The sequence below is a fragment of the Etheostoma spectabile genome, chromosome 6, assembly GCF_008692095.1.
Source record: "Etheostoma spectabile isolate EspeVRDwgs_2016 chromosome 6, UIUC_Espe_1.0, whole genome shotgun sequence".
Taxonomy (NCBI): Eukaryota; Metazoa; Chordata; class Actinopteri; order Perciformes; family Percidae; genus Etheostoma; species Etheostoma spectabile.
Genome location: NC_045738.1, coordinates 7,576,591 through 7,601,554, shown reverse-complemented (window position 1 = coordinate 7,601,554; position 24,964 = coordinate 7,576,591). Strand labels below are relative to the sequence as shown.

Here is a 24,964-nt window from a genome sequence, read left to right as displayed (position 1 = left end):
ATTCTTACAGTTTTCTAACAGGATTACATATTTCCAAATCTCTATGCATAATTAAATTGATGAATGTTTTTGTTTCTTGATGCAGACACCCTTTGTATTTCTCTATAAACTGAATCCTCATCTTCCCAAACCTATTTCAACTTAATGTGAAAACAACAGACCACTATCTGCAATTTTAAGTTACACACCATTGGTTTTATTGAGACTTGTCACGCTGGCCGTGACCCTTAAGTGCACACTCTAAATGATTAGAGGTTTGTCTCCGCTTTTGCCATTACTTTGGCAAAGAATATACTTACGTAAAACTTACTTTTGAACAGAAGGGACATTTGCTGTAATTAAGGGTACTCTTTTCTACCTTTCAAACATTTAAGGCCTACCTAGTGTATTTAATGTAGAAAAGGATAAAATAACTACAGTGCATTTCAAATTGATATGAATCAATTATGTGTGCCTATGTGAGTTTATACGTAATTAACATTATAATTTGCTGCAAAGGTAGTGATCATGTTGTAAAACACAAGTGTGATCATTTGGGGATAATTAAATCCTCAAAGCACACATGTTGACTTCCGCAGGAAATGTGTAATGCTGTTAATTTCACGATATTGAAGAAAAAAATATATACATGTACACATTCAAGTCAAATAATTAGCATTTTAATTAATTATTTTTACAATAATGTGGATGAGTATTAGGCCTGCACGATTCAGGGAAAAATATGAATCACGATTTTTTAGCTTAGAATTGATATCACAATTCTCTGTCACGATTTTTTGGACAATGACAAAACAAAACAAATTGGCAGTACCAAACATGGATTTTTTTTGGCACCTATTGCACATTGCACATCACCACAAGCCTGTAAACACAGAGGCTTCAATGAAGAGAAGGGAGCGCATTGCAGTGCTTGGGTGCACTTTAAAACCTACAGTCTATCTTTAAAACTCACAGAAGAAAGTAGTAGTATTTGTGATGCAGTCGGCTCATAAAATTAAATGAGAATCAAAGTTATTTAAAAAAAAAAAACATTTTGTTTTTTTCATAAAAATAAAAAAATTGAAGTTATTTGTCATGAACAGGATGAATCAAAATCGCGATTTTATAATGATTAATTGTGCAGGCCTACTGATTATGCCCATTTGATTCATTGCCTTGCCAGTCAGGGATTACTTAACCAATAAGGCAGTAGATATTTCTCAAGAGTACCCTAAAAGTGAATGAAATGCCCCCCCCCCCCCCCCCCCCCCCCCCCCCCCCCCCCCCCCTCCCCATTTGACACACTGTATAAAGCACAGGCAATGTTGGGAATCTGACAAAGGTAGCTGGAACAGCGAGAAAGCCGACTACACCAGAAGAGTTGCATTATAATGTAAGCAGTGTTTTTTATTTCTCACCTTTAAATTGAAAGGCACACTTTGGACTGAATTTTAGTAAGTACGGTTGGATCTGTCAGCTGTAATGTTGTATCTGTATCTATTTAATGGAGTATCAATCCAATATGGAGCTTCTACTTCTGATTTTGGCAAAGTGACCTTGTTGAATAGTACTTTATTATGCATTTTGACTGTGATCCAGGGTTCGCTCCAGTGCTGTGATGTCGCTGAGTATTCTGGCTCTCTGCCTGATGGCTTGTATTCACTCTGGCATAAACGCATACCCAGCCAAGCCGGCCAGTCCTCGGGAAGGCGCACCACCGGAGGAACTTCAAAGATATTATTCTGCCCTAAGACACTACATCAATCTCATTACAAGACAGAGGTTAGTTGTTCTTTGTTCTTACTTCTATCACATACTGTAATTTCAGGTAATTTTTTAAGTACATGCAAAAAAGATTGATATGTTGCTTGACTCTTTTCCATGCATATAGGTACGGGAAAAGAGACACCCCAGATACTGTATTTTCAGATGTGCTGGTGAGGGAGAGCACAGAGAGTATTCCAGAATCAAACTATGTCAGGTAAATTTTATTAAAATGTTGCTTTAAAAATGTTTAAAGTTTTTTTTTTAATAAAACTAAATTGTGTTGTCTGTGTCAGTTTTATGCAATATAATGTATGGTATTGCATGGTAAATTATGTGAGATGAGATACCAGAAAAGTACAGGGACAGGAAAACATAGGTTTTAATGCTTGTTGAAAACCACACTTTTTATTTAACTTTAACTTTTAAACCTTATGTTATAGGTATGATGGGCTGCCACTGTGGTGATGCTGCTGGAGCTGTCATATCCAGACTGACTTTTCCACAAAGCTGCTGCCACATCTGTTACTGACATGGAATGAACTTGTGCTGCATGGAATAAACATTGTGTAATGCAACTATTTTAGTCGGTAATGTTGTTAAATGGGTCAACATGTCAATAACATGTTGAATTATTGTCTCACTCTGGCTCATTTGGATTGACATATACCTTGCATGTGGAGTAGCTACAGTGTGGGTATGTTATGTGTGTCATTCACTGACGGAGTAACAGTACTCTCTACTGGTGAACACGTTTTTAGATATTTTCAAGTGGGGAGAATTCATGTCTGCTGTCGGCTCATGTTATATTTTGATACTTCTATTTTAATTAATTCCTATATATATATATATATATATATATATATATATATATATATATATATATATATAATCCACCCAGTGGAGAAATGAATATGTGCACACTAGCACACTTACATACATTTGCATAAATTCATACTAGTTACATGAAGTGTAGAATGTTATATTTTGGAGAGAGTTGAATGGAAAATAACTGTAAATTAAGTACACTATTATATATTTTACTTATTCTATCAAGCCAGCTGAGATGTACCTCAACCTTGCCTGAAAACAGATTAACAGTTTAATCCAATCAAGTGACCCGGATGCATCAAAAGCGAATCACGCAACACAGGTTAACTCTGTTTTGACATCTGGTCCAAGCTACTGTGCTCGCTATAACTAAACTCTGACTCTCTGAAGAAGCTTCAGTGAAGCTGAATTACCAGATTTGGTGAATGGAATATTGTTTGGTGCTTTATGCTGATGGGTGGTACATATGGGATTATTTGTAGCCAGATGTGGGGATGGTTTATCACAGGTGCTATGACAGCAAGATCAAATACAGTATATTTTCCTCATGGGGTAAGTAAGTGTTTCCACAACGTTTAATTCTTATGTTATTGGCTATGCAATAAAGTAGGCACTGATAGGTGCATGGTGTTTTGGCAGCACGAAACGATAAATCAGGTATTACTGGCACACTACTCCACTGACAATGGATAGATTCAATAAAGTGATACATTTTCCATCTATTTTGGCCCATTTTCAATTCAGAACAGATTCTGGTAGATGGTATGTTTGAATTTATGATGACCAAATAGTTGTATTGAGCTGTCAACTCACAATACTGCAGTGAGTATGTACGATGTACAATCAAAAGCAATCAGAGGGCATTTACGAGTTTTCTTTAGGGGGTCATCCATTTATTGGGACAACAATATTTGAAGAAACCATCAATTCATATGGACGCGTGTCTGAAATAAAGTTGAATTGAATTATTGTAAGGCAACTTTTACAATAAATAACATGGGCGGGTTGTGCAGGATTTCGATGACCTAGATATCACTTAAACGGCATTGGATGTCATTTGTACATCACACTGTCACTGGATGGGGAACTGAGGGAAGAGGCGCAGGCAGGCACACTGGAAATGCCCTAACAAGTTATTATTGCGCAAGTGGTCTCCGAAATAGGAAACACTGAAACTGAGGGAAGCATGAAAGTGTGACTGGATGGTAATGCTTAAATCAGGTAACTTTACTTTTTTTTACAGTCTCACCATGGGACCCTCTAGTTTATTGGCTCTCACAACCAGCTGACGTTAGCTAACGTTAGCTAGTCTGAGCCACATGATATTACGGTTACAACTAGCCAATGACTGGACTTGCAGCTAACTGTTACTTTACCTACGTGCTAGCTAGCTAGTTCACAATAGATAATTAAACCAGCGAAGTTAGCTCGGTTAAGTGCGCTAACCTTTGGTAACAAAATAACGGTATTGGTCAATTTTTAAAGAACTAGTTAACCTGTAAGCGCACGCTAGTGTTTGCTAGCAATCATTTGCATTGCTAACTTACCTAGCTATGAGCTAGCTAACGTTACAAACTAGCAATGGCTAGCACCAACTTGATAAGGTATGGGCACTAACGTTAGTGGGGTTGCCGGCAATAACGATCTGACAGCAGTTAGAAATATGTCAACTAATAAAAATATGATAATACTGCTAATTAGCTACCAATTGCTAGCTAATTATCATGTTTAGCTAAGTTAACGTTACCTTACATTGAAAGGCGTAGTTACACGTGCCTAGTGCGCGTGTAGCTTAATAGCAAATTTAAAACACTGCAACTAACACGTTTCTTCTAGGCTTATTTAGCTTCACTGTTTTTTTTTTGAGTCCTCCCATGACATTAAACTAACTTACTATTTATGAACGTATTTGCCACCATGAGCACATAGCGTTCACGTCCCAACTGGCTGCTCCTCCTCATGTGTCTGATAAAAGGCAGTGCAACATTACTCTAATTGCAACATGTGTGAGTTTTTTCTGCCTCAGCTAAGCCTCGTTTATCAAGACAAGGAACTAATTTATGAAAATTGTGAATAAGTTCAAAGTTGGTGACTGGTAGTAGTAGTACTGAAAGCAATATACTTTTTTTAAGACATTGCAAGACGGTTTCTTGTTTTGGTCCTGTTTGATGCGGAGAATTGTAGCCTACTTCAAAACGTTTTATGGTTGTATACAAGTCTGATTTAAATGTTTTTGGAATGGTTGCTTTAATTTCCAGCCTAAATGGGCAACTGCAGAGCAACAAGAATTGGTGATGACAACTAAAACAATCTTTATAGTAATTCAGTGAACTGTACCCATGTCCCATTAATGAAAGGGTTTTTCGAGTTACTTTTGATCTTATTTATATCCACATAAAACTCAACAATGAATACTTTGTAAGTCCCCAGTATCATTCTTTCTGAGCTGAGCTTTTTCTGACTTGGTAATGAGTAGTAATCATGGTAGTAATGAGCCTTTTTAAACATTGGTCAAGTAATTGACTTGGCCAATCACATTGGCTGCACAATACTGCTAAATTAACAGGAAAATTCTAGGAAATGAAGGCAACCCTGGGTAAGAGTAAGAGTTATTTACTCAAATGAGATGCTTTTATCAATACCTAAGAGGGTTTTTTAGGTTGCATTGGTCAATTTCATCAAAACTAAGAAGAACAATGTGTTTTGTAGAAAACATGGGGCTCTGTGTTGGAGTGCTGCATTGATGATTTGAACACAGTTTGTCGGTGAGTTTGAGCCTTTCTTTTTTTCTTTTTGACTCTGAAAGATTATCTGCCTTTTTTTTGTTGTTTCTGCATTTTTGCTGTTCTTACAATGTTTTTAAATGTATGATATTTACACAGTCTACAGTTAATTAGGGCCTGTGCTCAAAAACCCATAATTCTGTTTGGCTGCTCTGTTTGAAGATCATGTTTGTACAGAGTCTCCAGGGGCCACTTGTGTGTAGCTGACACAACCTTTAGCCAGATGGACGGGAGACTCATACCTTGTCATTCAATGGCCCTCTTTGTCATTCTCTGAATTCATATGCGCTCTCTGTATTAACATGCTCTCTTTCATGAGCATGTTAGTAGCTCAAGACAAACAAATGTTTTCTGTGTCATTTTGTGTCTCATCCCTCCATACTGTATCTGCATTTGTTCAACAGCAACAGTAAATGACAGCTTGGTTAAATTCATGACATGGCTTGTACAGTATGGCGATCTTGACGTACAGTTTACTGTCTTGAACAGGTTTTCTACCTTTTGCAGCAGTTACTCTGGTTTCTGCAAGCGGGGCAGTTGGGCAGCTTTTGGCCGTTTTTAAGAGAGTTTCACCGCCCTGAGCTGAGGAATATTAAACATGACTGTGGCCAATGCAAAGTCTGGCAAAGGTAAGCTGTTAAAAACAAAGTCCTTACTAATCATATGCACAACTGTTGTAATGTTGTTTGCAAGATTTGACATTTCATTACCATTTGAATGGTACTGTGCCCACTGCCCAGAGATAGTTGTGTGGGCGGGTTTGCTGCTACCGCTGAACTTTTGTCATATTTCTGTCTCTGTGAATCATGGCAAAACCAAAACCAAAAAAAAGCAATACAATTTTTTGACATGTGATTGCAAAACAGCCAAATGTTTGGCTCCCGTAGTATGTCTATACAAAATTCAAATGGACTGCTTATTTTCTAAAAAAAACAAAACTACACAATGTATGACAAATGTTAATGAAAAGATAATTACTGGAAGGTTCAGAAAGATATTTTGTATACATCTTATTGAAATGATAATTAAAATAATATTTGTCAGGATCTTGGGCTCAAGTTTTTTGCTGTGTGCTCTCTGCCTCTACAAGGCAGATCTGTTAGAACAAACCCTTTGTGACTTTGCATGCTTGTTGCTGCTGTAGATGGAATAAGGGGTGTTCTCTGTGAATTGGTCCATTGATAGACTGTGCATTTATTGTTCTTGCCTTCTAAGCTCTTATTATAGTCACATTGTTTTGTTTCAGAATTTCTACTGACTATGAGCATTGTTTGTCACTAACATATCTGCCTGCATTCCCAAAGCAGCTCAAGCTCAAAAAGGTCAAGATTGTAGGTAGCATTCTGTTAGCCCAACCTTTGACGTGTATTTTTTCCCCCTCAGCCATGCAGCAGGTACTGGACAACCTGAAAGACCTGCCATCAGACTCAGGAGCCAAAGATATTGACCTCATCTTCCTCAGAGGCATCATGGAGAGCCCTATCGTCCGCTCCCTTGCAAAGGTAAAACAAACAAACACACACACACACATACACACGCACAACACACAACACACAGAGTTGGAATCTCAGAAGAAGAACAAATGTCACTGTGAGCCCAAGGAAATGAAGGTGTAATATGTGTGACATGTTGCCACGTGTCCAGGATTGCGACTTCATCCTGGCGGTGTACCCTGTGAGGCTAAACAACATATTTCAACTAGGAAGGCAATGGGTAAATGCTTAATTTTGCAGCCTGGAGGGAAAATAATTCAGCTGGTCTCTCTCTCTTTTGAACATACATGATTTTTGAATTTTTGATTTTTGAAGTGTATGTAAAGCATCTTGCAGTGTGCGCACTACAGGATTTCTATAGAAAAGGCAAGCTCTTATACTAATTTCTAACAAATGGAGCACTGCTTTCCTTGGATATCACATTTTCTTTCCTGCTACAAAGGCCTGTATGTACCGTAGTTTAGTGTAATGTCATATTGTATAGAACCGTTGAATGAGGTCATTTACACTGTATATTGAACCATGACTGTAATTTCCTTTTGTCTTGTGTGTATCACAGGGATAGTGTGATTTTTAGAGCGGTAACTGTTTCACATAGAATTCATTTAAGCATGGCATTTCTGTAATTTGACCTTCAGTATTTGGACAGAACCAGAACAACACTTGAAACAATACAGTGTTCTATTAGCCAAGGAATAAGATATGATATTCTTGCTTGTAAATAAAATCTGTACTTGTAGATGCAATGTGAGCACTTATAGAATATAATTTGAGAGCTTATAAAAAAAATAGCATCTGTACTCGTAGATGCAATGTGAGCACTTGTAGAATATGATTTGAGAGCTTGTAGAAAAGAAATCTGTACTCGTATTTATTTATTTGTTTATTTTTTTCTTTTCACTTCAGTCACTTTTCCAGTACAAACACAACTCTGTGATTACAATCTCTCGAATCTGTCGCTGCAATGTGCTCTCTCGCATCACACAGCGGCGAGTCTGCGCCCTCGACTTTTGCAACACTTCTTGCAATACATTTGGTAGATTTTTTTTCTACAAGCTCTTAAATCATATTCTACAAGTGCTCATATCACATTTACGCGCTCTCACATTTTGCACCATATTTACCTTCATACTATATCACTATGTAAAGTATATAAATATTGAGATACTAAATTACCATGAAATAACATGTTATCCTTTTGGTGCACCTTAATGGTGGGTGTCCATGTCTATCTACCATTTTCTCATTGGTTTGTAAAAACAGAACCAAAGCCCATTGTGTAGCTGGTGGAGAAATTCCAAAATTCGGGTGAAATTCTCCTTATATGATCCGGAATTTCTGGATTCACCAAAATGAATACATTCTTGACAGATGACTGACGCCTTAGGACAATGAAAACACATTTACATGAAGGGAATAGGTGGGATGGACAAAAATGTTGTCATGAAGTAGCCACTTGACTTTCTTTAGTCAAATGAGGAAATTGGTACGGGAACATGTTTTTTATATGGCATGCACCTGCTCAACAAAGTTGTTGAACGTGTTGTTTCAGCTGTGCACTTTCAGTGTTGTTTTATCTGCATTAAACATAGTAAGGGGTTATATGCTCATAAATACCAAATTTGGGGGTTAGAAAAAATTATGAATCATTACTCAATCCCCAATAGAAATAGAGGTTTGGACTTTTATTTTATTAACTGTGTGGCATTCTAAGCTATCTCTCTCAGCCTGATGAAGTGTGTGTGTGTGTGTGTGTGTGTGTGTGTGTGTGTGTGTGTGTGTGTAGGCTCATGAGCGTCTCGAAGAAGTGAAGTTAAAAGCTGTGCAGGATAATAATGTTCAGCTGGTCACAGAGATTCTGGATTCCCTCAACAACCTGCCAGAAAAAGATGCTGCCACAGCTGAGCTTGTCAAAATCCTTCAGGATCCGCACTTTAGGGTATCAATCTCATTCTTCTTGTACACAATTTGTAATGTGGGGTGAGCTAATCACACATTGTAGAATTGTCTAGCTTGTGTTCTACTTGTGTGGGAATGGATGTCAGAGCTTGTTACACCAACCGTTGACTAATACTCTCTGAGGTTGTGGCAACTCTGCTCCGTTGCCCTATATATTCTCAACTTCTTACAAGCTGCGTCCTGGGAGGTGGGGTGTACTTACTTGGGCCAATAGCAGGCTGAGTTACGTGGGTAAAGTCAGGGGGAGAAGACTGTCACCTACTGTTTCAATAAACCTTCACAATAGCTGATGCAGTTTGTAGTCAGACCAGTGCTAACTCTATGTTGTGGCTGCTAGGGTAAGAACATATATACATATATATGTTATTCATCTGTTGATGCAGTCATCAAAGTATTTTTATTAAATTGTGCATAGTTAAGTGATTTATGTCTTAACTCTAATTGTAATCTATCAAATGCATGTCAATGTTTTTGGAAAATGAACAACATTGTAGCAGTGATTGTTTTCTTCCTTAGTGAGATAAAGGTGTTGGAAATATACATGAAGATGTCTTAGTGGTACAGAGATTCTGAACCAGAATGTGTCTTATTTCTGTCTGTTCTTCTCTCTCATTCTGCTTTTTTCTGCATCAGTCTTTGGTAGAGGCTCATGACAAAGTGGCTGCAAAGTGCTATGAAATGCCCCACGCTGCAGTGAACAACAATGCCTTGTTGACGAGTTCACTCATGCCAGCTGATGCTGTAAGGATGATTGGCATCCAGAAGAAAGCCGGAGAACCACTGGTGAGTTAGCCAGGAATTGATATCAACCACAGCTCTGCAGGGGAAGCTAGTTAAGTGTATTACTTACGTCCCTTTTTATTATTAAAACAGGGTGACTCAGTTTTACATAACAACTTGACATGAGTTGCTACTATTTCATCAACCAGACAGACTATGCGATAAAATAGACCTCCCGTATGATCTTGAAGTGTGGACGTGTGATACTAAATGACTCTCTTTCAGGGGGTGACGTTCCGTGTGGAGCAGGGAGAGATGGTAATCGCACGCATCCTGCATGGCAGCTCGATTGACAGGCAGGGTATGCTGCACATAGGGGACATAATTCGCGAGGTGAACGGTCGTGAGGTCAGTCGGAACCCTAATGAACTTCAGGAGCTGTTGGGGGACTGCAGTGGGAGCATCTCACTCAAGGTCTTGCCCAGCTACAGCGGCACACCGGCTCCACCACAGGTGGGTGAGGAAAAAGCAGGCTGCATTTTATGTGTTACTGTCTAGTATTTCACCTGTGGAATGCTAAAAATCTTGTTAACTGGGAAACATTTTTTTTATTACCACTTTTAAATTCTTTATTGAAATCTTGAAATCAGTGTGCACAGTGCACCGGAGGACAGGAGGTGTCAGTCTGGGTGTTCCAGGTGTACAAGGCGAGGCAAGGAGTGGTACTGTACTTTTTAGCGATTGGGGAGAACTGCCTGACCTGGGTGATCTCAGAATGCCAGGCTTCTGAAAATTGAGCCCAGTGAGGGTCTATTAATAACACTCCTCACACTATCTAGGACACACACCACTCTTTTCACTGGAGCACCCCTCTCCTTACAGTAACAGGCACACAGAGCAGCTGACACCGAGGAGCAGTACATAGGGTTATGTCAGACACTGACCTTTGTGTCAGGAAGGATCGAATGATCAAATTTTACTGTTTGGTTAAATACTTGTTACACACAGTCATTGTAAGAGTTGTGAATTAGAAGAAAAAAATATATTTATAGGTAAAAAAGGAAGTGGGCATGCACATATTGTTGTGTAACATTATATTGATATTTTAGGAGCTGTCAGACATTGTTAGTTTGTTCTACAGTCATGGCACAACTGATACATTAATTATTCATGAACCAATTGAACAAATTGATGAACAAATTGTATTATTAACATGACACACTGGTACCTCACCAGGTAGTGTGGTACCATCAAGGCTGAGTCCTTCCGCAGTTGCCTGGATTTGAGTCTGGTCCAGGGCCCTTTACTGCATGTCTTCCCCTTTCTACCCTGCCTTTCCTTTGCATCATTTTTCACTACTAGATAAAGCAGATATGACAAAAAAACAAAAAACATCCAGTGAACTATGACAAGATATTTTAATAGGGATTTAAGATATTGCTCAATCCTGTTGTGTCTGCTATCTTGTTCACACCCTAAATTGTAGGTTTATCTGAAGCCCCACTTTAACTATAATCCAGCCACAGACAACTTGATCCCCTGTAAAGAGGCAGGGCTGGCCTTTTCCAAAGGAGACATCCTTCATGTAGTCAACAAGGAGGACTCCAACTGGTGGCAGGTGGGTAGACACATTTTATTCAGCAATGGTGGTGAGAGACAGTGCTGCTTCAACCAGAACTGCACATCATATTAGAAATGGGGTGGAATTGACTGTTGAAAGCTGCCCTGGAAATCCAGAGTTCTCGCGAGAGCACAATTTTGATTGTGCTCAGCGACTTACTCTGTCATCAAGTAATGCTGCTCATTAACTATGCCCTTGTAGCCAAACTGCACCAACCACATTGATGTATCTGATATAGGCAGGCCAGTGGCGAGCTAAACAGATGACGACAGTATAATCTACCATTTAGCTGGTAGCTAAGCGTACGGAGCTCTAGATACGTTACCCTGTATTTTGTTGTGATTGGTTGTAGTGTTATCAAATTGTGTGCAGCGAGATTTGAAACAAATAAACACTTAGTGCCGCTCCTCGAGATGGGCAACTTTCATTACTCAATGCCAGACCCTTAATCTTTAGGATTAGGGTCTGGATTTCCAGGCTAGTTGAAAGCTGCAAGATAAGGAGGAACATGTTTGTGACAGATACCTAGGCATGGTATTCCTTTTATTATGTGAACTACCATCTTTCAACTACTCTTTCATTGTAGGCACGCAAAGTTGTTGGTGGAGCCACTGGTCTCATCCCCAGTCAGTTTTTGGAGGAGAAGAGGAAAGCTTTTGTGAGAAGGGACTGGGATACTTCTGGGACAGGTCAGTTCAAATCACAGAAGTCAACTTATTCACACCATGCTCCCTGCTACTCTTTTTTGCTTAGTTATCATGATAGTCAAGAAACTTTTGCCTTTAGCACCCCCATGTGGTGATCTGACAGTTTTTTTTTTTGTCTCAGGGATGCTGTGTGGTATTGCGAAGAAAAAAAAGAAAAAAATTATGTACCTCACTTCGAAGAATGCAGGTGTGCATCACCACTGGATCAAATGTTTCTACATACAAGACATTTTGTCAAAAGTTTGCAGTGTTAAATTGTAAGTGCGTAGATGACAATATGGTACTCATTCGGCCTGTGAATTGCCTTGAACAGAATTTGACCGTTATGAGCTGCAGATCTATGAGGAAGTAGCCAAGATGCCGCCATTTCAGAGGAAAACACTGGTTCTCATAGGAGCACAGGGAGTTGGAAGGCGGAGCCTGAAGAACAGACTCATTGTCATGAACCCACTGCGATATGGAACCACTGTACCCTGTGAGTATTTGAGACAGACAGCAGACGAGTTACATTGTCTGCAACTAGATTCCCTGCCAGGGTACATGTAACACCTCTCCTCACCTTTTACCTCCAGACACATCACGCCGTCCGAGAGAAGAAGAGAGAGACGGCCAGAACTACTGCTTTGTGACAAGGGAAGAGATGGAGAGGGACATCAAGAACAGCCGTTATCTGGAACATGGCGAGTACGATGCCAACCTTTATGGCACCAATATTGACTCTATCCATGAAGTTGTGAATGCGGGCCGTACCTGCATCCTGGACGTCAACCCTCAGGTTAGTCAAAGGCACACACTTTCAACGTGTAGAACCCCCCTACCCCCCCAGCTGTGGTTGTGACATATTATTTTCTGCACAGGCCCTAAAAGTGTTGAGGACTGCTGAATTTATGCCATTTGTGGTGTTTATTGCTGCTCCTGAACTGGACACACTAAGAGCTATGCACAAAGCTGTTATAGATGCTGGACTTACTACTAAACTACTCACGGTATGTTTTGAGAGAATTTAAGGTTCCTAAATACTTATAAATGATGATGGACCTTTAAGGGGTTATTACTTGTGAAATGCTAATTGGCTGAATCTCCTTCTCTAACAGGAGAACGACTTGAAGAAGACTGTGGACGAGAGTGCCAGGATCCGACGGGCATACAGCCACTACTTTGACCTGACTATTGTCAACGACAATCTGGACAAGGCCTTTGACCAACTGCAGGAGGTGGTGGAGCGATTGTTCATAGAGCCGCAGTGGGTTCCAGTCAGCTGGGTCTACTGATGTTTTACACCCTATAAGACAGACATGGCTGTCCAAGCTGCTAGGCTTGGGATGAAAGGGGACACCTGAAGGGACGTAGGCTTCAACACTGTACTGCACACATGGACAGTGTTGGACATCAGACCTGTGTGAAAATGGGTCCAGCACAAAACTGCATTAGAGTCACCTTGATCTGAATTGCCAGATTCTTTTCTAGCACACTATGCAACTCACAACACATGAAGTGTACTTATTTATTGGCAAAATACTTTTTAAAGAATATTTTCTATTCATGCGGATTGAAAGAAAATACTGGCCATGTGTCAGGGTGTTTTAAAGAAAATGCAATTTCTGTCATGTCCTGTTTTAATTTTACATCTTTATCTAAGTATTTATTCTGCAAGGAAAGAAGGATACCTCAGTGTTACAGTTTACAGTGCATATGCCTTCAGTACTTCATCTCATTTTGTCACTACAAACATTCATGTAGAATTAGTCATTTGAGACCTTTTTCCTCAACGTGACATTTATGCTCTGTTTTTGCAGTTTGAACTCATACATACAAAATGTCAAGCCAGTCACTATTTTATGTTGTACAGAAAAAAAGTATTTCCTTAGTGTTTAGTAATTATTTCTCTTTCACTCAAGCACAACAGATAACATGAATTATGTTTGTCAGGCATTTCAATCATGTATTTCTGACTGTTAGACATGCCGATATGGTGCTGTCTTTGTGTTAGCTTGAAAGAAAAACTTTCCATGGGACTCTTGAACAGGGTAATGCATCTCAGAGAACATCCCTTTTGATGTGATATTACTAAAATGGTTTTAAATAAAGCGCATATTTACTTATTAAATGGTATATTTTACAAGAATTCAAATAAATTTTATTTTCAGATGTCAAGTAAATAACTGGTGTTTTCTAATGATCCACTTTGATTTTACTTTTCTCTTTTGGCACAAACCAAACTGGTAGAGAAAATAGTATTTACATCTTTTTCTTATAAAACATACAATGATACAGATAAAAAGCTTAAACAATTTCCAATATTGTTAAAACCTGAAATAAAGCTTCACAATAAAAGGCACATTGAAACTCATTGAAATGTTATTGCAGAAAAAATATAGCTTAGATTATCCTACAAATTCAGAGTTGGGGGTGGGTCTCCATGGCTGAGACGTGACATTAGATCCTACATAAAAAAAAATCCATTGTTTATTTTAAAAGTGAGAGGTTTTAGTTAAATTTTTGCAACATAGGCAAATGAGACACACATACAAATCATACTGTATTTATAATGGAATTACACAAGAATACGATACAATAAAGATGTGCTTCTTTCAGAGACTATGACCCAAAATAAGATGGTAAGATCCAGAGGTCTATCATTTAACTCTTTTTCTTTCATTTATGTGTATAATGATGCTGGTCCTACCAGCAGGTTGGAACAAAATCTTGATTGGTTTGGATTGGCTTGAAGGCATTAATTAACTTTAAGAAAACACAACTTACAATGGTACTATCCCTTATTTAATAATCTCAAAGTGGATCATTTTACATTTGTGAGCAATTGTTTTTTTTCTAGATAAAATCAGAAATCAGTAAAAAATTGTACCTTTTATTTTCCCAGAATCTGAGGCGATGTCTTCAAAATGCTTGTTTTGTCCAACAAACAGTCCAAAATCCATGACCTACAATTTTTGATTGTCATTTTTTGTTGTTTATTTGTCATTTACTGACTAAAGCATTCATTCACTAATTATTTGAACACTATTACATTTATCTATATAATCATCCTACTATGAAACGCAACACTGTTTTAGAGGAATGTGTACTGCACCAAAAAGAGAAAAACACTGATGTAAAAATGACGTGATCTACATGATTCTCTTTACCTCATTCCAGTGTAATGTTTCAAGTTTCTGGTGGATAAACCGTAAACGTGTCTTCAGTTCAATCACAGTGGGCCAATGAGGCGAGACCTCTGACAGCGATACACAGGACCAGAGGGCGATTTCCTGCCAGGTGGCTTATTTTTGTCTTCACTGTGTCCCCGTCTCTCTCCAGGGACACATTAGACAAGGCAAATAGATGTTCAGTTTTTTCAAAGACGTCTTCTGTCAGTGCAGCTAGGCCCGCGCCGCTCAGATGCAACTCCCCCTTGCCGGATACACATTGCACCTGGAACACAAGTGACAGAAATATATAAAGGCAGCAAAAACAATGTGATTCTGCATTTAAAGAAAAAAAACTTTCATGACATGTTGTTGTATTGTCTCTTTACTAACCAGTAGCTCAAGAGCCTGTAACACTGTGAGGCTGCAGCACACTCCCAAGACAGCAAGACAATCATTTGTCATTTCTGAAAGATGAAGACCCAGATACAGGATAAAAAAACTTTGAGGATATTCTGCATGCAGTGGGAACTTGAAACTTCACATACTTCTCTTCTTGACCTTAAATTTAGAGAATATTTTTCACAATTTGAGGACTTCAAACAACATTTCCATTGATAACAGCTCTCTCACCATCCATTGCGCTGGTAACAAGGTTTAGGGCTGTAAGGACTGGTGTGGACTCAACCTGACCAGACTGCTCCAAAAGGTCCAGAATTGCTCGGATGTTCTGTTTTTGGGGCTCTGTGGTTGTGACATCACCCAGGGCAGGTCTCTCATCCAAGCACATCTGTTCCAGCTAAAACAGAGGAAAATACCCAGAGTTCCTATTGCTAACTCTACAGTATAAATGTGTTGATAAAACCTCTCTGTCCTTGCTTACCGCATTCTGAAGTGAACTGCAGGCCCCTCGGTCCTCCATAACTTTGGTGATTTGCTGGAGCAGAAAGGACCTCGTGGTGGCAGGAAGAGATGAAAGCAGCTGGAAATGATCGCTCAGTTGCTCCAGCTCTGATTAAAATACCAAATGAACACACTTTCTCATCCACCATTCAGACTTAAGCGTGAGCATGGCATGCACCATTTCACTAAAAATTAAGATTGAAGCAGACATTTATTAGAAGTGTATAGAGAAATGTATAGAAAAATAACAGCACAAGTTCACATGAGACCTTCTATCATAGGTCAAAGCACATGTTAGCAAACAGTTATCACGCCGTTATGATAAGGTGGCACTTTGTAACTTGAAAACATGCATTTGTGAACACAACATCAGCTGCAACAACCATCTAAAGTCACATGTTTTATAGCTGAAGAGAAGAAAACTGTAATTCACCTTGTCTAAGGTAATTTTTTTCAGAGGCAGGGGCTCCAAAGACACCCAACGGTCTTCTCTTAGCAAGGCCGTCAACTTCAAAACCTCCAGTGGTGTCTGACATCAGACACATCTCTGTAGAAAATACAACATGTTACATTTCAAATATGTGAAAAGTAACTACAATAAGAGTTGAATCAGTTATGAGTGAATGCTTCCTCACCAAAGCGCCCATCTTGTTTGATCTCTAGCTCTAAAAGAGCATAGGCAATTGTAGTATGGATGGGAATCTCCATGGTGATGTTACTGTCTTTACTCAAGCTCCCATTCTCTTTCAATGAAACCTGCGGACAATACCGCAGGCATGTGAGACCAAACACACAAATAATAACAAATCTCAGTATGTTGTAAAGGAAATATCACTCTACAACAATTACTGCTGAATAACAGTTATTGGTGATGCATGGTAACTTGATTTGCATTTTAATGAGGGAAATAAGTATTTGACCCCCTCTCAATCAGAAAGTTTTCTGGCTCCCAGGTGTCTTTTATACAGGTAACGGATTGAGATTTGGAGCACACTCTTAAAGGGAGTGCTCCTAATCTCAGTTAGTTACCTGTATAAAAGACACCTATCCACAGAAGCAATCAATTAATCATATTCCAAACTCTTCACCATGGCCAAGAGCTCTCTAAGGACGTCAGGGACAGGATTGCCTGAAAAAAATCCTAGTATAATATATCAACAAAAGTAATGCGTCATACCATAATATGTCGAAAAAAGGTTTTAAAAAAGTCAAAATATATTACGTGAAAAAGTAAAAAAGTCATGACATAGTATGTTGAAAAAAAAGTCATAGTATTGTCTGTTGAGAAAGGAAAAAAGTCATATTATAGTATGTCAAAGTACAAAACAGTATAGTATGTCAAAGTAATAAAAAGTCATAGTTTAGTATGTTGAAAAAAGTAAAGAAAATGTCATAGTATAGTATGTCGGAAAACAAATCATAGTATAGTTTATCAACAAAGGTAATAAGTCATACTATAATATGTCGAAAAAGTTTTTAAAAAAGTCAAAATATATTATGTGAAAAAGTAAAAAAGTCATTACATAGTATGTAGAAAAAAAATCATAGTATTGTCTGTTGAAAAAGTAAAAAAGTTATTGTATCTCGCAAAAAATCATACTATAATATTTCACAAAAAAAGTCCAAAAGAAGTTATAGTATGTTGAAAAAAAGACATAGTATAGTATGTCAAAAAAGTCATAGTACTGTAGCAAAATAAAAAGTCATAGTTAGGTATGTTGAAAAAAGTTTTTTTTAAAAGTCATAGGATAGTATGTCGAAAAGTAAAAAAAGTCATATTATAGTATGTCAAAGTAAAAAACAGTATAGTATGTCGAAGTAATAAAAAGTAACAGTTTAGTATGTTGAAAAAAGTAAAGAAAATGTCATAGTATAGTATGTCAGAAAACAAATCATAGTATAGTATATCAACAAAAGTAATAAGTCATCCTATAATATGTCAAAAAAAGTTTAAAAAAAGTCAAAATATATTATGTTGAAAAAGTAAAAAAGTCATTGTATTGTATGTTGAAAAAGTAAAAAAGTCATGTCATTGTATGTCAAAAAAAATCATAGTACTGTAGCAAAACAAAAAGTAATGTTGAAAAAAGTTTTTTTTTAAAGTCATAAGATAGTATGTCAAAAAGTAAAAAAGTCATATTATAGTATGTCAAGGTGAAAAACAGTATAGTATGTCAAAGTAATAAAAAGTCATAGTATTGTATGTCGAAAAAGTAAAAAAGTCATTGCATGTCAAAAAAAATCATAGTATAGTGTTTCAAGAAAAAAGTCCCAAAAAATGTTATAGTATAATATGTTGAAAAAAGTAACAGTATAGTATGTTGAAAAAAAGTCCATTGACTTTCAATGTAAAAAAGAAAAAAGCTTAATATTTCAAAAACTGTAAATGGTGGAGAAAAGTTGAATACTAGCACAAATGTCCTTAAAAAGCTAAACCTTTTGACATTTGAATGGCTTTTGTAGCAGAAAGTAGTAGGTGCCTCCATAAGAATAAGTTTATGGTAACACTGTACTGTAGTGTACCTTTGACCTCTTGGGCCCACAGAGGCTCAGTCCTCCTCCACACTGTGCTCCCTGCTGAACCTCCTCTATGACCGAACTGGGCTGAGTAGTCACAATACGCTCCTTCACAAACCCAAACACCTGTCGGGGCTTCTCCTTCGTCTGCTGGATCAGATCATGGGACATGTCCAGGACCCTGAAAAAACACCAGTGTAATGTTTCACAGGGAACATTCTTGGAATATTATGAAATGTATACAGACCGGGAAATCCGTCGAGTATTGTCTTAAACTGATTTGAATTTTAGAATCCAAAAACTATTCATCTTGAAGCAAAACAAGCAATTATCCTGCGAGTGTGTTAATATTTAACAGAGCCTACATTTTTTTGCGTGCAAGTTTATGGTCGGACAAAGATCATTCCTGATTTGCAAAGATCTTTAACAACATGATCTTTAACTGTATGTTAGATGACATTTACAGTGAAATTACTGTCACTAACCTGCTTTTGGAGTCTCGCAGCAGCTTCTGCACATCCACTTCCTCCTTCTTCAAACTGCCAAAGGATGACTGGAGTTTGGAAGAGTCTTTACCCTCGACACTCACACTGGCGTGGACAAAATTTGCGTCCACGGTTGCTTGGATGTTGTCACCAAATGTTCCATTGTATTTAATGAAGTCTGTCTCTATGACGTCTGTGAACAGTGAAACATTTAGCTAGGTTTTCTGAGAACTTAAAAAAACTAAATCAATATATAGTGTATATACTAGTTAGTATACTAGTGAAGAGTGGTTGGATGTTTACCTGGCTTCATAGGTATGTCTCCTGTTAGTATATCATTGAGGTTAAAATCAGAGGGAATGTACTTGGGCTTCTGCCAGACCCAGAAACGCTTGCGCTTCACCACCACTGTCAGAAGAGCAATAGTGTCATTCAGGCTGGACACTGGGATCAGCAAACCCCCATTATCCACCTCCTCCACAAAGTTTCTGGTGGCTGTGGCAAACATCTCTTAAACCTGCGAGAGTGATGATGGAGCTAAGGTGTAAAAAACAACAACAACAACAACAACAACAACAACACACCAAAGAGTGAGCTTGAAGAAGAACCACCCATGTGAGCTCCTCCTCAGGCTAAAACATAGTGTAACGTTAGTTGCTACGATCCTTCTATTCTATATCTTCCTTTCTTTAAAGTAAGTCATCATAACACCACTACAACGTATGGCACGTAATGTAATTTTACAGCATAGCAAGCAAAACAAAATAAAATAACGCACATGTTAAGCATTATGTAAAGCAATAGCTAGACACTTCCAAATATTTCTTCACTTTGAAAAAGTAGCTACATGCTAGTGGCACCAGCCAACACATCATTCTCCAGTTGTTGTGCAGGTAAGTTCGCCTGTTCCAGAACACACACAAAAACATTGAAACAAAATGCAAATGATAATTACCGCTTACCCGAAGTTTGTTTTAGTGATGAACCTGACAAGAAGCCTTCTTTGCGGCCAGACTTCTAGAGCAGACGAGGCTTCCCCATGTCTCGGTACTGCTGTGCAGGGAAGTTGATCTTGTTTTGGACAAAAGACGCGCGGACGCTCCGCCTTCATATTTACAGGAAGCTGTGGGTGTGTTACTGAGGCAACTGTCAAAACACACGAATAATACAAATAATAATTTAACTGCATTTTTGTATTATTTGTTCCCAGCACTACAACTGGCAACAAAACGGCTAAGCATTATATATATATATATTATGTATGTAGGCTATTATATGTAATAATGAGTGTTGTTAATTATTCTTTTACTCAAACCAGGGTTGCGTGATATATGACCCCACTCCTGGTATTATATGAAAGAGAATTTTGATATGTTTTATCAATACTTTGTTACCTCATGTTGCTGTCTAGATCAAAGATTTTTGCTCAGTGTGGGTCTAAATCATCTAGCACCACTGACTTCACGGAAGTCTTTGTACTGTCTCTGCACCATTGATGGCTATTTGTTGCCACCTACAGGAATAAACTATTCACCAGCTTAATTTTGCATGTTTCATTGTGTTAACTCTTATGGCAAAATCCTCTGCATCTTGTTCTCTTTTGACTTACACCTTTGTAACCTTCTATTCGATGTAATAAACATTGCAGGCTCTAGGGGACACTAGTGTTCAGTGTTGTATCATCTATGTAACATGGTTTATCACCTCATTGTTCATTGTTATTTATTTATGTATTAAGATGTATATTTTTGACTTGTCTGATAACCTTTACTTATTTCAGGGCTCCATTATTTTGGAGGCCTGGATTTTGGTAAAAATATAGACAAGAAGTCACCTACACCACAGTAAAGGTATAGACAAGAAGTCACCTACACCACAGTAAAGGTAAATTTATAGACAAGAAGTCACCTACACCACAGTAAAGGTAAATATATAGATAAGAAGTCACCTACACCACAGTAAAGGTAAATTTATAGACAAGAAGTCACCTACACCACAGTAAAGGTAAATATATAGATAAGAAGTCACCTACACCACAGTAAAGGTAAATATATAGATAAGAAGTCACCTACACCATAGTAAAGGTAAATTTATAGACAAGAAGTCACCTACACCACAGTAAAGTGACTCGATCATAAAGCTGTGAAATTAACTGAGTTAGCTGCCTGTGTGGCAACATTTGATCAATTTTCAAGGCAGTAAACTATTCCAGCATCTGTGTGACACAGCCACAATAAAAACTGCACATTGTGAGTAGCAGTAGGTATTTATGTCAAGGTTCAAACATAATCTGAGGCCAACCCATATTATTACCATGGTGGGAGGAGCCCAAAAACTGCATCCATATGGAAAAAGTATATCATTTTTGTTTTGTTTTTTTTGTTTAATAGTTTATTTGAACATGCAAAAAACAACATTAAAATAATAATAATAATAATAATAATAATATTATTAATATTCTATATTAATAATATAAAATATTGAGAGAATTAGGCTTTGCCAAAAGTACCACAGCTAACTAAACTTAACTTTCACGGATGTTCCTCTTGCTCACAATAACATGATAGCAGCAAGAAGAAGAATGGTGCTGCTTTGAAAGCACAAAATGAACTTCCTCCTTCCTCCAGTTTTCTCTTTTCCTGTTGGGAAATTTAACTGACATTTACGACAGAGTTGTCAGTCAGTATCTCAGTTAAGTGCAGATTACGATAACGGTCAGGTTCATAGCTTTCAGTGTTTCAAATTAACAACCACAAATGACTCCACAAAAAGAAAGCATCAGAGATTTTATTTGAGCTCATGGAGCATAGTTTTGGACAATTTTGGTCCCAAAGACCATGGTCCAGGTAGATAATGGTGCAATATATAGAGTGAAAAATGGTTGCTACTGCTGCTCATAGTTGCACAATCATTCAGACAGTCATAGCAAAAAGCAGTAATTACTTTTAAGGATTTAAAGATTGTTTGAACAATTATAGTTTGCTCTTCCTTACAAAACATACATTTAAAATAAAAGATCTCAGAGATGCAACAAAAATAAATTAAACAATATGAGTACAACAAGTAAGGCATCAGGCAGGTGCAGAATAAATATTGGATGTGTACACTTTATCAATGGCATATCAAGGCTAGATGATCTCAGAGGTAGAGAATGTCCATGATAAGACGACAGCTAAAGTGACCCGTTGTTTAATACATTTTAAGCTAATGTAGACAAGTTATGAAAAGGATTTGTCATCCTTTATACCAAGTAGTTTTCATTTTCTCAGTTTTGGTGATACAGTGTAACATATCCAAGTGAAAATATGGGCAAAATTTGCCTAAATGTATCAACATTATCATTATATGTTTGCATAAACATTTTTTCACAACTTACATAAGCACTTTCTATTAAGGCATTAACTTTGATGAACTGCACTGAATGTGGATGGTAAGGATGGGATATCACCAGAACCCAGCTTGGATCACAGTAGAGGCTGTGCAGGTCAAAATGTGTGAGTTCTGCAGTTCAGGGGTCACCACAGCGTAGGGAAATCTATTTGGGAGAAGCCAGGGTCCTTCCTTAGCTCCCAGTATGTGTTGTTGCTCACCCAGGTATCATCCTTTGACCTCCTGTAGTAGATAAGTAAGTATTAAGTATTTAGTATTAAAAGGATACTTCACCGATTAGCATTAATCTTTTTATCAGTAGAAACCCGGTAGTATTTTCAAATGACCATGCTTCCCTCCCTCATGCCCCTTTGAGACGTTTCTTCTCTCTATTCTTACTGGAAAAAACCTAAAATGATGCAAAAATCGTTGCTCTGCCTCATGGGAGGAATTTTTGCCAAGAGGCTATGGACTATAGCTTGCTAGTTCCGCATGTTTTCAACTTGCCCATAGGGGGTGGGACTGTCACTACTTGATGTAAATTGAGTGTCAGTCATCTTGATGCTAAACTTAACAGGCTCTCTTTTTTCAGCAGCAAACCTTTACAACAATTATGTGCATTCAAACTACCGCACATGTGTACCACCGGGATACATTGGTGCAGATCAGAGAATATGCAGGAAACTTTTTTACAGAGGGAATTCTGGACACGCTATGTGAGCTTTGAGACCAGCATCTCAGCCTGCGCTGTTGCTCAATGCCACTAGCCGGGTAAGGGGACATTGAAAGCGGTGTGGGTGAAAGCGAAAACGCAAAACAAGGAGAAGAGTTTGAGCTAGGTGGAAAGCTAATGCTAGCTGGCCACCTTTCCAATCTATCCTGCTTACAAGTGTCCGCTCATTACACAATAAACAATAGTTACGTATTGTAACTCCAGATTCTGTAGTATAGGCGTAGCCCTCTAAGGGCTATTGTGTTTATCCCTTCGCGCAAGCGCATTCGTGAAGATTTCCTTTCCTATAGGCTTCGCCCCCTAAGGTCTACACTATTGGGATAGGGTGAAGCTGATGTAATACATTGCCAGCAAGTAGAAGTGTCGTTTTTAATGACAGCATCCTGAGAAACGCTTGTGTCAAGGGCTTGAAAGGAGGCTTCCCCATTGCGGGGTGAGAGAGCACACAGCCGGTCTCTGTTGCCTGACCCCCTTCAGGAAATGCTTCACCAGGGGGTGCACAAAAATCCTCTTGCCATAGCCTTCGTTGCAGGATGAGATGGCTGCCGCGTAGGATTTGACTGTGGACAGAGCCAAATCATGTGGGATCAACACTTGTTGTTGTGTACCAGCGCTAGAAAGCAGACCAGCGCCCTGCGTAACATGCTGTAGTGGAGGGGGCTCTTGCGCCCTGGATGGTGTGCACCACAGCTGGGGGCAGCCCTACAACCAGCCCCACAGCCGCTGGGTTATCACCGGGGTGTAAAATATCTCACCATTCAGCTGTGATAGCGCGTCCTCGAGCCATGGGAGTTGCCAGGGCGAGGCCGCCAGCAGCTGAATGAGGGTCGGGAACCGGGATGCGCTCGTGCACCCTGGTGCCACCAGAATGATTGACAGATTCTCCTCCTGGATGCGCTCCAGGATGCAAGGGATCAGAGGGACCGGGGGGAAAGCGTATAGGAGGGTTTTGGGCCAGGGGTGATGGGAGAAGGCGTCCACATCGAGGGGACGCGTAAACCGCTTTGAGGGACAGCAGATGGCTGTGGGCCCACAGCAGGAGGCACGGGGCTATTTTTAGGATCGAGGGGTTGCCGATGAAACTACCTCTGGATTTTCCTCATGTGGAAGAGAACCAGGGGAACAACCACATGTCCCGCGGACATCATGTCCAGGAGACGCATCAAAGACAGCACTGCCACTGTGGCGTGTGGCGTGATGCGGGACAACAGAGAGGTCAGTGGGTCTTGCCTTGGCGCATATAGCCTGGCTCTCATGACAATCAAGTTTATGTCCACGCCCAGATAAACTATTGGTTGTGCAGAGACTAGAGAGCTTTTTCGCCAATTTGTGGCAAAACCCAGAGCTTGCAGGCGAAAAACTTGTGGGACGGAAACAGCTCCCGGCTTATTGTTTCCCCTATCTCACCGGCATAGCCGGAAGGAGACGGGTGCTCGGGCGGCGGCGTTTATAAAGGGTAGGCGCTTGTACCCGTTGTCTGCATAGCGAGAGAGCAATAAAGCTCCACGTGTAGCGGCGGGCTGGTGTGTGCTTGTGTGGGAAACGTCATGTCATGTTGTCAGTGCAATGTTCAGTGGGAATAAGGGCTGTTTGGTTGGGGGTAAACTGCTCTTAAGATGGTTGGAAGTGATCCTTAAAAGGGCCATTTTGTTCCCAGAGCTCAACCACGGAGGGACAGGCGTTCCCCGCATCCTGTTGTTCCCACTGTCACCTTTGTTTGATGGGTGGCTCGGAAGGTGGGTTAGACCAGGCAGGGGCCGCCTTCATGGTCCTCCGGCTCTGCAAAGCCTGCTGTTATTGTGGGGGAGGCTGAGGAGCAGAAGTCGAAGCCTGAGAAGACGCCGCTGCAGCAGAGTCTGTGGCGTGCTTCCTATTATGATGGTTGTCATGGTGAGGGCGCTGTGGCTCCTGTTATGGAGAAGCCAACCTTCCAAGAGCCAAGCCTTTAAAGCCA

The 24,964-nt window shown here is 39.2% G+C and overlaps 4 protein-coding genes across 15 annotated transcripts in view; 2 read left to right on the top strand and 2 right to left on the bottom strand.

Moving 5' to 3' along the window:
• The first annotated feature begins 1,272 nt into the window (after nucleotides 1-1,272).
• On the top strand, nucleotides 1,273-2,321 carry LOC116691799 (peptide YY-like). The gene is made up of 4 exons (XM_032519703.1): nucleotides 1,273-1,372; nucleotides 1,579-1,761; nucleotides 1,871-1,960; nucleotides 2,187-2,321. Coding segments are annotated over exons 1-4 (300 nt in total). The 5' UTR covers nucleotides 1,273-1,370; the 3' UTR covers nucleotides 2,212-2,321.
• A 580-nt stretch (nucleotides 2,322-2,901) lies between these two features.
• pals2a (protein associated with LIN7 2, MAGUK p55 family member a) lies at nucleotides 2,902-14,011 on the top strand. 6 transcript variants are annotated; one of them, XM_032519688.1, is made up of 14 exons: nucleotides 2,902-3,126; nucleotides 5,284-5,339; nucleotides 5,865-5,986; nucleotides 6,741-6,859; nucleotides 8,637-8,789; nucleotides 9,443-9,592; nucleotides 9,815-10,042; nucleotides 11,016-11,147; nucleotides 11,737-11,839; nucleotides 11,979-12,044; nucleotides 12,171-12,332; nucleotides 12,430-12,632; nucleotides 12,715-12,843; nucleotides 12,952-13,204. In XM_032519688.1, the coding sequence occupies exons 3-14, from the start codon at nucleotides 5,956-5,958 to the stop codon at nucleotides 13,126-13,128; spliced, it is 1,653 nt and encodes a 550-aa protein (XP_032375579.1). In that variant the 5' UTR covers nucleotides 2,902-3,126; nucleotides 5,284-5,339; nucleotides 5,865-5,955; the 3' UTR covers nucleotides 13,129-13,204. The 6 variants fall into 6 exon arrangements, with proteins under 6 accessions (XP_032375579.1, XP_032375582.1, XP_032375580.1 ...); XM_032519691.1 differs by lacking the exon at nucleotides 2,902-3,126 and adding an exon at nucleotides 3,562-3,795 and having other exon boundaries at nucleotides 12,952-14,011; XM_032519689.1 differs by lacking the exon at nucleotides 2,902-3,126 and adding an exon at nucleotides 3,562-3,795 and having other exon boundaries at nucleotides 5,847-5,986.
• On the bottom strand, nucleotides 13,469-20,064 carry gsdmeb (gasdermin Eb). 4 transcript variants are annotated; one of them, XM_032519694.1, is made up of 10 exons: nucleotides 19,871-20,064; nucleotides 19,212-19,425; nucleotides 18,909-19,101; nucleotides 18,430-18,604; nucleotides 16,542-16,662; nucleotides 16,340-16,453; nucleotides 15,887-16,014; nucleotides 15,637-15,802; nucleotides 15,397-15,470; nucleotides 13,469-15,289 (listed from the first exon to the last, which is right to left on the bottom strand). In XM_032519694.1, exons 2-10 carry the CDS (start codon nucleotides 19,414-19,416, stop codon nucleotides 15,062-15,064), a joined length of 1,404 nt encoding a protein of 467 aa, XP_032375585.1. In that variant the 5' UTR covers nucleotides 19,417-19,425; nucleotides 19,871-20,064; the 3' UTR covers nucleotides 13,469-15,061. The 4 variants fall into 4 exon arrangements, with proteins under 4 accessions (XP_032375585.1, XP_032375584.1, XP_032375586.1 ...); XM_032519693.1 differs by having other exon boundaries at nucleotides 18,909-19,099; nucleotides 19,210-19,445; nucleotides 19,864-20,018; XM_032519695.1 differs by having other exon boundaries at nucleotides 19,212-19,445; nucleotides 19,871-20,018.
• A 1,613-nt stretch (nucleotides 20,065-21,677) lies between these two features.
• The window catches only part of osbpl3b (oxysterol binding protein-like 3b), a 29,266-nt gene continuing 25,979 nt past the window's right edge, over nucleotides 21,678-24,964 (bottom strand). For all 4 annotated transcript variants that reach the window (XM_032519681.1, XM_032519682.1, XM_032519683.1 and 1 more), the window contains one exon: nucleotides 21,678-22,520. In XM_032519681.1, coding sequence (XP_032375572.1) covers nucleotides 22,424-22,520 — 97 coding nt within the window. In that variant the 3' untranslated portion in view covers nucleotides 21,678-22,423. The remainder of the gene's footprint in view (nucleotides 22,521-24,964) is intronic.